Below are 16,094 nucleotides of genomic sequence, written 5' to 3'. Positions count from 1 at the left end.
GCCGCCTAGCTGAGACGACGCTGCTGCGCCGAGGCAGCCTGATAAGTGGCCACCATATCCATATCCCAGGCAGTACCTCGGAATCTGCCGCCATCAAAATGCAGGCGCAACTCAAAGGCAGCCGCTGCCATTGTGTGTCGGCCAAATGATGTGCCAAACTGACACTGCCAGATAGATACAGATACCCCAAAACCATTAAGGAGCTTAGCAGCCGAACTGCGGCGGCAGGAGGCGGCACAGGCGGCGACTCTACAGTGGGGAGTTGCTGCACTGCGGCCCATGTTCCGTTCGGTTTCTGATTTTCGTTTGTTATTTTTATTTTGTGACAATTTTAGCAGCAGGAAATAATAAAAGTGCAAACAAATCGTTAGATTTTTCGTATTAAAGTGTTGTTGTCTATGTTCGCTTGTTGGGAGCTGTATTGTCTAGTGGCACAGTGGGGAGATTCGGGCATGTTAGGGCATAAAATGTTGCAAGAGTTTTAGATATTTTACAGTGGATTGGATAAGATAGATATACATGTTTTTTATTTAATTTAATATTTAGTTTTTATTTCTTTTATTTATAATGAGGTTCAATAGATTTTATTCAGTGGAAAATTTATTTTAATTAAATTTTGAAATCACATTGTCTCCAAATACTTAGAAGATATTATAAAGTTAAGCCTTGATCGTAAAGAAAAAATATAATACTATAATATATATAATATAATATAGTAATAATATATAGTAAATATATAAATATTAAAGTATAGTAAATAAAATATAATACATATAAATAAAAATATTTTGATAATTTTAAAAATAATATTTTAATCTATTGCAAAGGATCTGTATTTTGTTCCTTCTATATATAGCTATATATATTTTGCTCACCTACCTACAGTTCTTGGCCCACTGTATGGCCGCAATGATGACTTTGGGCCAATATTGACAATCAGTCGGATCGGGGGAGCGTTTACTGTTGCTGTTTAGAAGCGTAGCTGAAGCCGCGCAATTTGTGAATTTTTCTTGTTTTGATTGTTTTGATGGTGTCGAGTGTGTGAGTGTGTGCGAGTGTATGTAAGTGTGTGTGTGTGGGTGCATGTATTTTTATGCCTGCGATAAGCTCAAACGGCGACCATAGCAATTCTCATATTATTTGTAAGGATTTTTGCATTTATTGCAAAACGTTTTCAAGGATTTGCCCAAGTGCCGCAGCCCAAATAAGGCAACGTTTCTATCTTAATAGTTATCAGCCGATTGTTAGTTGTTTGTTATTATTGTTGCTGCTGTTGCTGCTGCTGCTGCTGCTGTTGCTGTTGTTGCTAAGCCAGTAAACTGCCAACTTTATTTGCCAGTAAAATTTTATGTTGCTTTATAAGCAAGCATAAATAAGACATTTACACAGTTCACTCGTGTGGTAAATCCATTAGGAAGCGTCGTAAAAAAAACGGAAAAAAAACTACATTTATCGGAGCTCAAAAGTGTAAAAAGGATTCGTCGACATGATATATTTCTTGTTAATGAGCAGAAGAGAACCTCATTCCGTTAGCTAATGCATCACTACTCAAACGAGAGAGAGAGAGAGAGATCAAGAGTCTCGTCATACCTATTTTCATAGAATCTCTGATGCAAATGTAATAATTCTTATTCGATTTCTTGAGAACTTGAAAGTCAAATATTATTAATTACCAAAGTATACTAAAATACGAAATTAGTATTAATGAAATAACTCAAGTCCGAGATGCTTTTAGTATTCTCACATCCACACAAGCAGCGAGCGATTGCCTTATAAAAAAATATGATATGCCGTTGTCAACAAGAAATTGATTAACGAGTCGCAGCAACTGGCTGCGGAATGACAATAAAAAACAAATAATAATAGCAAAAAAAAAGGTCAAAAACTAATAGGAAAATAAATTAATTTGTGACCAAAAAAAAAAATAAAAATAGATGAAATATAAAGTTTTTTTTTTGGACAACAAATATTTGTTGAATTTGGATCGGACTCATGAGGCCACTCCGCACTTTCGAGTTGTGGCTCTGGCTCTGGCTATCAATATTCCGTTTCGATTTCGAATTAAAAGATTATGACGATAATAAACTTGACTAATCATTTTTATTACAATATCTAAACATTCATGGGCCATTATTGGAGGTTCATGGCCTTTTACCACGAAATTGAACGCTTACTTTTTTCCGTTTTCCCAGAACATTCGCCACGATCTCGATAAGCGACGGAGACGTCAACACTCACACACACACAAACGCTGAGGTATCGAATGCTGCTCTTAACTGGGCAAAATAAAAACACAGTCGGTTTATTAATTTTTCATAAATTAAATACATATTTTTTATTTGTTTTTTTTTTTTTTTCTTTACTTTGTGTATACTTTTTATTTGTATTTCGTTTGCTTTATGATTTTTTCTTCGTTTTTTTTTTGTATTTCATTCCATGGGTAATAAATTACGAGACTATGCTTACAAACAGATCGAGATACATTTCTGTATCTATATGAATTATGTATGTATATATATCGTAATTTATGCCAGTTATCAACTTAACTTACGTACAAAGTTAATTAATAAATGATAAGATATTATATAATATATTTGCATTTTTTTTTCTTCTTTTTTTTTCATTTTTTTCTTGAATACGTTGCGCTTTACCAACTAAATTAACTAAGAATGTTAAATATAGTATCTCCATTTATATATAGAATTTTAGGTATTTAAATTTTCGTTTTTTGTTTTTCTCTCTTTTTGTTTTGTTTTACATCATTTGCCAGTTGTTATATAAGTGATATGGAAAGCATTTTACATCAACTTGGCTTTGGCTGTTTATCCAGTTGGCCAACAAATTTAACATTTAGTATCACAATTTATCTGTTTTTGTTTTTGTATTTATTTATAATTAATTTTTTTTTTTTTTTTAATATTTAATATATCATTTTTTTTTTTTTGTTTTTCTTTTCAAGACAAACCGAAGCAACGCAAGTTAAAATTATCTGCCTGGATTCATTGTGATTAAAAAGAACAAAACAAAAAAAAAATAAAATAAAAGTCAAATGAAATTTTATTCATTTCGAACGTAGGAAACAAAAGCCAGACTAAATTTATAGCGTGTCATATTATTATTGCACATTTGAAATATAGATGTAATATGTTTGGACTTAGGCATCGAGTACATTTCGCAAATGTATGTATGTATGTATGTACTCTGTGATTTATATATTGTATTATTATTAGGCATTACGCTACGATTACAGTTACCTTAGGTGTAGATTTTAAATTCGAATTTTGATTTAACTACGCCTTCAATTGGTTTCGATTCGGATCTTGCTCGGCGCATTTCATATCATATATCATATACATAGGGTTATATATTAGGTTGTCAGCCTGAAACGCTATCAGTCTCATTTCAAAGCAATCCAGCGGCGTTTTCATATTGTTTTTCTCTCTTTGCTTTTGATGCATCTTTGGATACGTTTCAGTTGCCATTTTGTAGTTTGTTTGTGTTTTGCTGTCGTCTCGAAGATGATTTCTTTAGCTTTGCAATCGCTCAATGAAAATTTGGGAAATCATGGCAAAAGAAATCATGAAAGGAAAATCACAGGCGATCACAGGCGATCGATCAGAGGCCTGCTTTCACTTCATGCCCCGCCTTATTTTTAGGCTAACTCAAAACAATTAATAGAATTTGCTCTTTTGCTCCCCATGGATCTCGTACTCTCGAGGACTCGACTTTTTCCTTTCGCTAGCAGTGAGTGGCCACTGTAGCCAGCCGCCTTACCCACTGTAGTCAACGTTGCGCATCCACATCCACATCCACATCCACACTTTGCACTCACTCGCACTTCACAACACAGCATGAGATCATATTGTTGCGAGAGTCTATTTTCACGGCCAGGGGCCGTTATTTGGATTACTGTTGATCAATCTATCGATAATTAATTAACTTATTCTCGATCGTCGCTCCATTCGTTCATCTGCAAAGGGAAGGATCAAGCGAAGGGAAATATCGTATGAATATACATATATCGTATGAATTGATTTGGGTGTGTTGAATACCAGTATTCCTTTTCGGAATCTGATATTGATATCGAATGTGTATACGTGTGTGTGTGTGTGTGTTTGTGATATTGGAAGACTTACATACTTTACTGCACGATTTCTGAAGGTCTCCTGCTCCATGTCGCGAATCTTGTGTGTCAGCATGTGCTGCTTGAGGTTACCCTGCAACAGAATCGAGAGGGGGGAGAGAGAGAGCAGAAAGACGGATGTTAGATCTCTTGTTATCGGTGTAGTCATCCCAATCCCAATCCCAATCCCAACTGCCCACATCTATCCCATACATACCTTAGTTGTGAAGCCGCGATCACAGATGTTGCACTTGAAGGGCCGCTCCTTGGTGTGGCTCCTGTAGTGAATCTCGAGCGCCGAGTGGCAGGGGAATGTCTTGTAGCAGATGCCGCAGGTGGTGCTGCCGCGCACGCCGCTGAGCGCCAGCGGGTTGAAGGGGGCGGCTGGCATCACGGACTGCGCGATTTGGTTCATCGCATTGCACATGTTCTGCGTGGTGGCGGGCGGAAATATCGGTAGATTGGGGAACATGCCGAAGGGTGGCCGCGCCGTTATCAGTGGATTCGGTGGGGCGGGCGGGCCGCTGACCGCGGACTCGCCGGAGCGGGGCGCGGGCTGTGGCGAGGCCTGACGCTGGGCGGCGGCTGCTGCTGCTGCAGCGGCAGCGGCTGCGGCGGCCTTCTGCTGCGCCTCCTGCGCCTCGCGACGCAGATGCTCCTGATGCTGGTGCAGGGCAGCCGCATGCTGCTGCATCTGATGGTGGTGATGCTGGGCGGCTGCTGCGGCGGCCACTGCGGCCTGCTGCTGCATGAGATGCTGGTGCTGCTGCTGCAGGTGGTGCTGCAGGCCGGGCGGCAGGCAGTCGATGCCCACCGAAGGCGGCAGCTGCGCGGAGAGCAGCGAGGCGGGGCCGTTCGGACTGCGCACCGGCGGCTGCTGGCTGAGCGGGCTGATTGTCTTCTCCTTGCGCTCGGCAGGAGGCGGCAGCGGGGAGCGCGAGCTGGAGGAGGCGGCCGGCGGGGGCACAGCGCGTGGCGTCAGGTCGAGGGCGCCCTGCGAGGTCTCCGAGATGGAGCGCACAGGCGAGCAGCTCGGCTTCGGCTGCTCACTCGGGCTGGTCGGGGCAGAGGGCGAGGCCGAGGCGGAGCCAATGGAGTTGGCGTTGCTGGCCGCCGAGTGGGGGCGCTGATGGCTGTTGATGTTCACGACGCCCGTCGGATCGATGCGCAGCTTCTGCTCGAAGAGCAGCGACTTGAAGTCGTCGCCCGAGCGCGGGCGCTCATCGGCCGTGGGATCGTTGCTGTTGGATAGGTGATCCGAGGAGGCATCGTCGAAGTCGTCGCCATCGCCGCAGTCCATGTTGTCGTCCAGGTCGCCCTGCGACGACTCCGAGCCCAAGGCGCCGTTGTGTGGGCCGCCGGGCATGCCACCGGCTCCGGGCGGACCGCCAGGACCTCCTCCACCTGGCATCGCCCCGAAGTGGAAGGCGGCAGCTGCGAACGGGTTCATGAAGTGTCCGGGCATCATGGAGGGCGGCGGATCGCGAATCTCGGCCGCCTGGATCTGCTCGGGCGTCAAGTCCGTCGGCTCGCCCGTGTGCAGGCGGATGTGCTGCTGCAGCACCAGCGCATTGGAGTACTTCTTGTGGCAGACGGGGCACTGGTGGAAGTTGCGCATGGGCGGCCGGATCTTGTGCACAGCCATGTGGGTCTTCAGGTTGCCCTTGGTGGTGAAGGCGCGGCCGCAGATGCGGCACTTGAAGGGCCGCTCGCCCGTGTGGGTGCGGTAGTGCATCTGGAGCGCACTCTTGCAGGAGAGAACCCGGTCGCAGACGACGCACTGATTGGGGTCGGTGATCTTTTTGTTTTTCATGAGCTCCTTGAGCTTCATCGTCTCCGAGGTATTCGACACCTCGATGAAGTTCTCCCACGAGTTGTCGTTGCTGTGTGGGCGTGGCAAGAGGGCGGCCATCTCGTGCTTGATGGGATTGAAGAAGGGCGAGCGCGGTATGTGCGCATGCGCGTGGCCGGCGGGCGAGCGTATGGGCGAGTGGTGCTCCGGGGACAGCGTCTTGGTGGTGAAGTTCAGGGGAAACCGCTCCGCGAAGAACTCCTCGCGCTGAGCCATCGTCGGCGGCAGCTGTCCGGGCGTCGGCAGCTGATCGAGATGCGACTGCGAGCTGGGCGAGCAGTGGGCGTGCAGGATGCCTGGCGGCTGGATGGGCTGCACCACGGGCGGGTAGGCGGGCATTGCGCCGGAATGGGGGTGAGCGTGATGATGGTGGCGGTGGTGCATGGGCGGTGGGCTCTGTGCGGCAGTTGAGCCCGAAGGCGTGGGCGTGCGCCGGCTGAGCGCCTCCGATTGGGGCAGTCGCTCTTGGTCCTGCCCCTGCTCTTGCTCCCGCCCCTGCTGTTGCTCCTGCTCCTGCTCCTGTTCGTCGTCCACACGCTCCTCCTTTATCCGCACCTCAAGCGGCAGTGGCTCGGGCTCTGGGTCCGAATCGGCGCAGTCAGCTGCTGCCTGCTGCTCGGCTGCATTCTCCGGTCGCTCCTCCTCCATCAGCTCCGTTTTCACTGGCAGATTGGCCACCTGAATGTGCTCGGATTCCTCCTCATGCGGCGAGCTCGGACCTGAGGACTTGCGCAGATCCGTTGGCATCTCCTGATTTGGCTGCTGCTGTTGTTGTTGTTGTTGCTGCTGCTGCTGCTGCGTGTGCTTCAGTGCCGCACCCAGTCCTGGCATCTGGGGGAAGAAGGGATGCGGCAGTCCTGCCGCGCTGCCAGCAGCCGCGCCCAGAGACTTCAACAGTTCCATGGGCGGGCGGTACATGCCCTGCAGCCCCGGGAAGGCAGCACTCGAGCCGAACGACATCGAGGACTGCATCTGTGTGAGGGCGGACGTCGACGTGGGCGGCAGACCGGGCGCCGGAGCCGGCGACTGCGTCGGCGAGCTGTCCGGCGACATCTGATCGAGCAGCGGCGGATGGAACTTGTCCATGTGCTCCGGTATGGGCGTCGCGTTCATGGCCACGTGCGGAAACTTCTGCGAGTGGCGCTGGAAGTGCACCTTGAGGTTGCCCTTGGTGGTGAAGCGGCTGCCGCACACATTGCACTTGAAGGGCCGCTCGCCCGTGTGGGAGCGAATGTGGATCTGGAGCGCCGAGTCGGAGCCGAACACCTTGCCGCAGTACCGGCAGCGGTGCTTGAAGAACGGCTCGTTGCGGCCCTTGCCCTCGCCGGCCTTGTCGCCGAACGCAAAGTCGTCGGCCATGTTGTTGGCCAGGATGCCCTGGGAGGCGGAGTCGAGCACCTCCTGGGTGCGCTTCTGCAGCAGGTCCAGGGAGTTGGGCTCCGGCAAGTCGTCGTGGTTGGTGATGATGCTCGAGGCCAGATCGGAGCCGAAGGGCAGTGGCATGTTCTCCATCTCCTTGAGCTTGGAGAGCGCATCCTGCGTGCTGTCCTGCTCGCCAAAGAGCTTCGCGCTCTGCCCGCTGGCCGGCTTGGCGCTGCCGTCGTCTGTGCGCCGGCGCTTCTGGGAGGACGACGTCGACAGCGACGAGGCCGCCGGCGAGGTGGATCGGGATCGAGATCGCTCCCGCATGGGCACGCCCGCATTGATGAGATGCTGCCGCGCCTTCGACTCGGCCATGCGCGCCTCCGCCTTCTGGCGCAGCTCCATGTCGGCGATGCGCTCCTCCTCCTCGTAGGTGTCTGTCTCGCCGTCCTCGCGCTCCTCCGGCTCGAGCTCCTCGTCGGGCTCGTCCTCGTTCTGCTTGGCCTGGTTGAGGGCCAGCTGCGATTGCAGTTGCTGAATCAGCTGGATCTGAAAGAGCTGCTGCTGCTGCAGATTGAAGAGCGTCTGCTGCAGGAAGGCCAGCTGCTTCATGGCCGCCTCGTTGTCCGTTCCGGAGGCGCCGTTCGCAATCGTCTTGGCCGCGAACTGCGCAATGGCCATCTGCATGTTCTGTATGGCCTCCAGGGTGACAGGCGTGGCGCCGAATTGCTGAGCTGCCGCTGCTGCCGCGGCTCCATCCGCAGCGTTGCTCGCTGGCGGCGTGCTCGAGACCTTGCGTTCTGCCGCTGCCGACTCCTGCATCTCAACATCCACACTCATCTCCTTTTCGGGGCATATGGCTTGGCCACCTGCCGCCGCCGCCGGCGCCTCCTCCTCCAGCGCTGAGCTCGCTGCTGTGGGTGAGTTCGGCATCGAGCCATTCGCATTTGCGTTCGCGTTCGCGTTCGTCTCCATCTCCTGCTCAACGGGCGGCTTAGTCATGATGTTGTTGTTGTTGTTGTTATGATTATGATCTGCGATTGTCTCATACGCATTATCCTCTAGCCGCTCCTCGTTGGCCAGCTCTGCTGTCTTCTCCAGCTCCAATTGCTTCCCGGCTGCCGGCACAGCCGTCTCCCGCTCCGCCTCGTCCTCGCTCCGAGGCTGCGGACTGCTGCGGCTGGGGCACGGACTGTTGCCCAACGGACTGGCGCTGGCCGTCGCAGTCGTCAGCGGCGAGCAGGCGCCATTATCCTCCTGATCACTTGCTATGTCTGCCGAAATAAACACACACAAATCACACATGAATGGAAATTAACATCAGTTTTACATGAACCAAAGCAAAATGGAAATTAAATTTATATTTCAATTGTATTTACTTATGCGCATTGAAAATCTTTGAAATTAGTTTGACAGCCTCAAGACAGAGACGGAAACTGAATACGATGGGAAATTTGCACGAATTTATGTGAAGATTCAACGAATGATTAGAATTTCAAGTCAGGTTCATTTATTGGGAAATTGTTTTGTAATAATTATACTTGTATTATTTTATTATTATTATTATTGTGAATATTTATGTCTATGTGTATTTTTTTGTTCCCTTAATACATATGAATACAATGTGAAGTATAATGTATAATGTATCAATATCAAAATATCTAACTATCTGACAGCTTCTCTTCAAATATGTTCATTTCAATTTTTATACAAATTTGAAGCATTCTGAACGAAGAGATGTCTTTAAATTTACTAAATATGTATTTTGGTGTTGCTTAACATTACTATCTATATATATCCCTATTAATTATTGCCTATATTATATATGTATATTTAATATGCGTTACTAATCGCACTTGCATTTCTATGAAATGCCTTCTTATGGCAATTTAAGTCTATCTGTGCATAAATCGCCTGATATCTGAATGCATATGTATTGAATATATTTTTGTGTTAACTGAATCTCCTACTGTTCGTGCTCTGCTCTGCGGTGATTCCCGTGAAATGCCTTTCTATGACATGTCCAGCAATAGTTCTTGCTATGTTTCGCCGATGCTGGCTCCAGTGTGCACACTTGGCAATGGCAACAGCAACAATAACTTGTTGTCGCTGCCAGCAGCCGGGACTGTTGGCAACATGTTGCTGCTGCTACTGCTACCTGGTTTAGTTGTAAGACTCCCCCGCATGCCCCACACCTGCTGCCCAGTGCTACAGCCAATGTTTTCCTTTTTTATATGCAGCTCCGCCGCCGCTACTGCCGCTGCTGCTGCTGACCATTGCAATGTCGCATATATGACTTAATCGTTAGCAATTGTTCATTGCAATGCGGCGATGTTGTTATTGTTGTTGTTGCTGCTGCTGCTGCTGCTTCTGCTGCTAACTAAATGCAATTACATTTCTTGTGGCTGTCGAGTCAGCCAGTTGGCCCGTTCGCCACTTCGTCAATGCTTGTTTTTGGAAACCAATTAGTAATTTGCTGTTGCTCACCAGCCGATTCTCACCTGTTGTGAACATAACTTTTTGCCTTCAATCAGAGTGCGAAAGCAACAAGAAAACAGCTGACATTTGCTGGTCCAAAAGGCCCAAATGAAAGACAGTGAAACAAATGTTTTTTGTTTTCGATTTTGGGTTTGTTTCTGTTCTATATCTTCAATATTGAGCGAGCCAGAAGAAGATTTAGCTCGCATGCGCAGCGGCCATAAAACATAATTTATGATAAGCAGAGCCACGAAACGAGATGAGTCTCCATTCGCAGCCTCGCTCGCCTCGACTCAAAGCCAACTCAAGCTCGGACTCAAACTCAGGCTATAATAAAGCATATTTCTGCACAAATCAAAACGAGTCGAGCGAGTTTTCTACAACAGGCTCGCAATAGCAACGTCTCGGCCGAGCGGCTGAGCGGCTGAGCGGCTGAACGGCTCGCTATCTCAGTTGATTTGCATATCGATCGCATTAATATAATTATTATTTTTAAAGCGAATATTACGATGACGACGCTGATGACGATGGGATCTGAAAGCGCTGTTCCTCATTTGGGAATCTGTATTTATAACTCTCATTATTGCTTTATACATTTTTGTATTTGATTTGCCGCCCGCCCAATGCAACTGCGAAAAGATTTCAAGTGTCGCGTCTCGTTAACGTGCCGAAAAACAAAAAAACAAAAATAAATAAATATTATTACTCTGTTGTACTGGATTTTTGAAGCGGGTTCAAACGAAAATGCTTAACGAAATAAGCAAAAAAGCAGAAGAAGAGAACAAAAAAATATATAATTATAATTATAACTGATAAGTGTATGTTGTTTTAATTAATTAAAATTAAGTTTAATGGGCGCCGTAAAATCGAGAGGCGGTCGCTTTGTTCCAGCTGACAAGCGGCCGTAAAAATGTAACAGCAAATCGTATTATGATGCCCATAAAATTGTCAACAAATCGAATCGAACATGGCTAAGTCGTTTATGCAATTGCCAACAAATTTTGTTTATCGTCTTGGCCAAGACAACGAACTGCATTCATTTCTCATACAGCCAACATACATACATATATTTTTCGTTTGTATTTTTATGAAATTTCATTATTATCCATATGTATTCTGAGAGAAAACAATTTGCAGTGACGACATAAATTCTATTGAGCTGCACAAAGTTGTTCCAAGGTGGATTAAGTCAAGCCATAAATTCATTTGTGCGACCCGAGCAAAGCACTAAATTCAAATAAAATACAAAAGAATACAGAAGAAAAGACAAAAACAAAAACATGCCAAAACTTTTCTAAAATCTAGCAACAAAATTTCCGATTTAAAGTTTAGCCCAGTGTCAAATGATGTTTGCATCAATTTATATTAGTTGTTGAGCGGCAAATATTTTGGCACCTCAAATCAGTGTGAGAAATTGTGTTTGGTTAAGCATTTGACTTGAACCAAATCAATTATTGTAGGTGTGGGGGAACGCTGAATTCATTTAAATACCGTACTGGAAACAGACTAGGGTTCAGTTTGGTTCAACTTAGTTTCGCTGTTTTCTACATTTTCATTTATTGTTTTACATTGACGTTTTTACATTGACGAACGCTTCAATTATTCCATCATGATATTCAATATGCAAATGAGTCGGGCTATATACGTAGGTACATAGAGTGCAAGTCAATGATTTTTCTATTTTTTTTTTTTTTTTTTTTTTTGTGCTGTTTGTTGTTTGTTGTTGTTGTGCAGCCATGTAGAAAATGCAAAACAACTTGAAAGCAACAGAAACTGCGACACTGAAGATACATTGTACGAGTATGTAGCACATACTGCATAATTTGATAATATCCAAGTCCATTGTCGATCGCCCGTTGCGCTGCGGATTCCACGAGCTCGGCATGAAATTGACACTCGGTTCAAATTGAATTTCATTTATATGAATTTCAAGCATACATAAGTAAAAAGAAGAACAAGAAGAGGCAGAAGACGTACCACAAATGAATTCATTAAAATTGGCCTACGGAACTTGAAGCAGCACCAAAATGGAAATATATCACAAAATAAATGAAATAAAACAAAAACAGAAGGAGGAGCGCATAAATAAAAATAATTAAATAATTAATTGTCATTGACTTTTGCTCGGCTCCAACAAATAATACGAATTGCATATCAAAAGCGAATACATATTTCTGCTGTACTTGATCCATATATCAATCATAAGTCAGAGCACTGACTACATAACACACGCTCGAGCACTCAAAGTCATTAAACCAATTTAAAAATTCAAGTTTTTTCTTTGATTTGTCCAGCTTTGAGAGGGGCGGAGCCTGTAACAGCTTATAGAACTATCTGTGGGGGAGTTTTAGAGTGATCTAAGACTTTGTTATGCTATGATCTAATGTGCTGTAAGATGGAGTATACCCAAATGGAGTTACTCGTCTGATTCATGTTCTCAGCGGATGCTCAAGTATCTGAAGATCTTCGTCATCTAGCTATGATAGAGAGTTTCTATCTATTAATTTTTTTATAGTTTAATAATATACTAGAATGAGAAACGTATCTATAGAGATATACACATTTGAAGAGGAACTGTAGATCTTTATAAGACAAAAATATACGACTATTTCAATACTTAAATATTTATATATCTATATTTCATAATACAACTTTTAATAATTCAATATTTCGATAGTCAAATAATTCAACTATTTCAATATTTCAAATATTTTCATGTTTCAATATCTCAATATTAAAATATTCAATAAATATCAATATTTTCAATATATAAATATTTCAATATTTTCAATATATAAATATTTCAATATTTTCAATATATAAAATATTGTATCAAGCTTTTAATGTATAAATGTGTCAATATTTATATATGTCAATATTTCAATACACCAATATGCCAATATTTCTATATTTAAACTTATCAATATCTTAAAAAATAGTTGAGTATATCAATATATAAATTTTTATATATCATCAATATATCAATTTTTATATATACCAACTTATCAATGTTACAATATGTTAACATGTCAATGTTTTAAGCTTCAATATTTATTTAAATCAATTTGTCAATATTTCAGTATACTAATATATAAATATATCAGTTCATAAATATATTAATAATTTAGCATTTAAATATTTCGATTGTTTCAATACTTTAAAATCCGAAAAAAAATCTAAATACCCCTTCATTATGTGAGCAAGCAAATTATATTTTTTCAAACTATTTTCTGCTATTTCGATATTTGTCTAATTTATGATGCCAGACTAATGAGTGCATATATTTATTAAGGCTCAGCAGAAATAGAATTTAACCAAATGATATATAATGTATAAATAAATATATGTATAGAGATCTATAGGGTATACATATTCATATGTATAACAGCACGCGCTAAAATTGATAAATCCCCACAAAATTCTATATATTTCAGTTCAAGCTTAGCCAAGAAAAATGAGCATGTTTTGCCATAGAGGCGAAACACCTGCAGCCGTATGAATAATGCCCGAAAATGTCTGATGATGCATCATTTGAAGGCCCTTAATCAAAAATCGAATAATATATTGATGCGCGGCGGCTTTTAGTACAATTTCAGTGTGTTTAAATGATCATTAATGGTCTATTATACAATCATAAAGTAGAAAGTCGATAGACTACTCTCAACGAACCCAAAAACCAAAAACTGACTAAAACATAAACAGAATCAACAAATAACTGAACCAGTTTTGGGTTAATTAACAAATTTGTCATTTTTGAACAAACCAAAACACAATAGAAAATAATAAAATTAAAAATAAATAAATTAAAAAAAAATAAATAAAACTGTAACTGGAAATTTGGACCGCTTAAAAGCGTTTTCCGATAAAAAAAAAATCAACATGAAACGGAAAAAAATGGTAGCCAAGTGTTGAAAATTTTTAGAAATGTCCGCAACATAAATAAATATTAGTGTTTCGATGGTTGTTAATATATGCAACAGTTTTGTTTTTTTTTTTTTTTTCTCAAAATATTACAATTTGAATTTATGTCATTTCCAGTTTTTCTTTCTTTTTTGGGAAACGATAAAATTTTTATTTAAGTGCCTTGAAAGCCTTCTTTTGTCACTATATTTCTTACACACAGACTATCTATCTCCCTCTCTCTCGCTCGCTCGCATGTTACATGCTCCACCCCTTTCTCTCTAAAACTTTTTGCTTGATGCGAGTTTAAAAATGATTTGCTTATTTTTTATTAATACAAATCAATTTGGATTTCAGCAATATGATTTAAATGAATGCAGCTTTAATCTATAAATATATATGTATATCTATAAACATATGTATATATATGTATATAGCCTTTTTCGAGTCTTGGCTTAAAAGCACCTTTCGATTTACATAACGAAGCGCATTTAAGCAATTCGCTCTGACTTAATCTTTGGCTTCATTTGACACCAAATTGATTAATTTTATGCTAAGCGAAATGATTAATATTAATGTTGCTCATAAACTACAGTTACTTCTGTAAGCACTCCACATATTATTCGCATTTCGGCATTAATATCCAAATAAGCTCTAAATTCTTGATATGCACAAATTGCTTGATTAGCGTGTTTTTGGAGTTGGCCACGGCCTTAACAGTAGTGGCCATAACTGTTACCATTAGCCGCGGACAAAGCTAATAAATGCATAAACATTAATAATTATTCAGTGGGCTTTTTATGGAATCTATAAAGCATCATCGAAATCAGCATATTAATTAAAATATAAAAACTTCATTAGTTTCGATTCAATTTGTCGAAAACAGGAATGCGAACATAAAACTTACACAAAGATATAAGTAGCTCTCTATATGACGTATACTTCAGATAGTATTGGATAGTATTTCGCTCTATTCTATTAAAAATATTCCAAGCTCTTGTAACTCACCTTTCTCGGCGCTTCTGGCGCGATCCTTCAGCTGTTTGACAATGCCATATTTAACGGTACCAAATTGTATCATTTTATTGATGGTCTCCTGGTGATTATCCTTGAAGTCACTACGCATTGCACACAAAAACCTTTGGGCAAGTGATGTCTTATCAAGAATGCAGAATTTGTCGTTTGTTTGGTTTTGTTTTGGATTTGAATTGAATTGAATTTCTATTATATCTGCTGCTGCCGCTTCGTCTTCTTCTTCTACTTCTGCTTCTTGGTCTGCTCCTTGCTTAGCACGTATCAAACATTGTGTTGGAATGGGTGGAAATTAGAAGAGTGTGTTCTGTATTTTGGCGCCAGTTGGCCAAATAATATGGATGATATGTCATGCGCGTGTAATTCGACCCATGGTCGCTCGCCCTGTCGCACTGTGCGTAACGGTAACGGTAATGGGAACGATAACGGCAACGTTCAAGCCTGCTGATCAGTCAGTTTTTTCTATTTTTTTTTTCCTGAATTGGATTGCTTCAATTATTTGCACGATTGTGTTTTTCCGTCGGCTTTTCGATAGCAATTTACTGCAAGTTTCATCTTCAACTCGAACTCAACACATATCTACATATACACACACACATACATACATATATATATATGGGATTGGGCGATATATTGTTATGGACACTTTGTCACAATCTGATTGGAATTTGGAAATTGTACGCGCACTCGCTAAATATTTGTAGTATTTTGTATAGAAACGGGAATAGTGGTCGGTGTGTTAGCTCAGTGGCGGAATCGCTTGGTCTCTCTGCGGCACGAACGTTCAGCACGCGCGTCAAAATAACACTGACACAAAACACAAACAATATCTTTGAGATACTTTTAAGGCACACACACACACACACACACAGAGGCACGAATACGAATACACGAGCGCAGCGGCGCTGTCGTCGTTTCTGCTGTTGTTGCTTCGGGCAGCGACGACGACGACGCGACCGGTTTACTATCAATATTTTTACATGCGCTCTACCTATGCATGGCTACGTGTGTGTGTGTGCAACATTTTTATTATAACTGCCACCAACAGCAACAACAACAACATGGCAACTGGCTTATCCTGACATTCATTCAACCTACCCACCTTATACGCTCTCACACACACACTCACACGTATATATATCTCAGACGCGCACTCGCTCACATTTCATATAATTTTTCATATATAAACGCTCTCGCTCCCACTTGCACACACACCCTCTCCAGCGCGCTCACACACACACAGACGTATTTCCCTCTCATCATAACTTTTATTAAATTTTGCTCGACAGTCGGCCTTTTGTTGTCTTGCTTGCACCCATGAGCTGCCATGGTCGCTGTTACTGTTAC

The 16,094-nt window shown here is 42.8% G+C and overlaps 1 protein-coding gene across 2 annotated transcripts; it reads right to left on the bottom strand.

The window, feature by feature from the left end:
* Positions 1-2,331: 2,331 nt before the first annotated feature.
* salm (spalt major) lies at positions 2,332-15,692 on the bottom strand. 2 transcript variants are annotated; one of them, XM_030384127.2, is made up of 4 exons: positions 14,724-15,692; positions 4,341-8,611; positions 4,137-4,217; positions 2,332-3,970 (listed from the first exon to the last, which is right to left on the bottom strand). In XM_030384127.2, the coding sequence occupies exons 1-4, from the start codon at positions 14,839-14,841 to the stop codon at positions 3,941-3,943; spliced, it is 4,500 nt and encodes a 1,499-aa protein (XP_030239987.1). In that variant the 5' UTR covers positions 14,842-15,692; the 3' UTR covers positions 2,332-3,940. The 2 variants fall into 2 exon arrangements, with proteins under 2 accessions (XP_030239987.1, XP_030239988.1); XM_030384128.2 differs by having other exon boundaries at positions 4,141-4,217.
* Between the last annotated feature and the right edge of the window lie 402 nt (positions 15,693-16,094).

The sequence above is a fragment of the Drosophila navojoa genome, chromosome 3 (assembly GCF_054131105.1).
Source record: "Drosophila navojoa isolate 15081-1374.11 chromosome 3, UAZ_NAV_1.0, whole genome shotgun sequence".
Lineage (NCBI taxonomy): Eukaryota > Metazoa > Arthropoda > Insecta > Diptera > Drosophilidae > Drosophila > Drosophila navojoa.
Note: the sequence above shows the minus strand (reverse complement) of the source record. Positions and strands in the feature narration are given on the sequence as shown.

Bases quoted from the DNA above. Each gene is read 5' to 3' on its own strand.
- salm (XM_030384127.2), bottom strand. From the start codon at position 14,841: ATGCGTAGTGACTTCAAGGATAATCACCAGGAGACCATCAATAAAATG. The intron at 8,612-14,723 runs GTGAGTTACAAG...TTATTTCGGCAG, and splicing joins CGCCAGAAGCGCCGAGAAAG to ACATAGCAAGTGATCAGGAG. The intron at 4,218-4,340 runs GTATGTATGGGA...ATTCTGTTGCAG, and splicing joins ATCGCGGCTTCACAACTAAG to GGTAACCTCAAGCAGCACAT.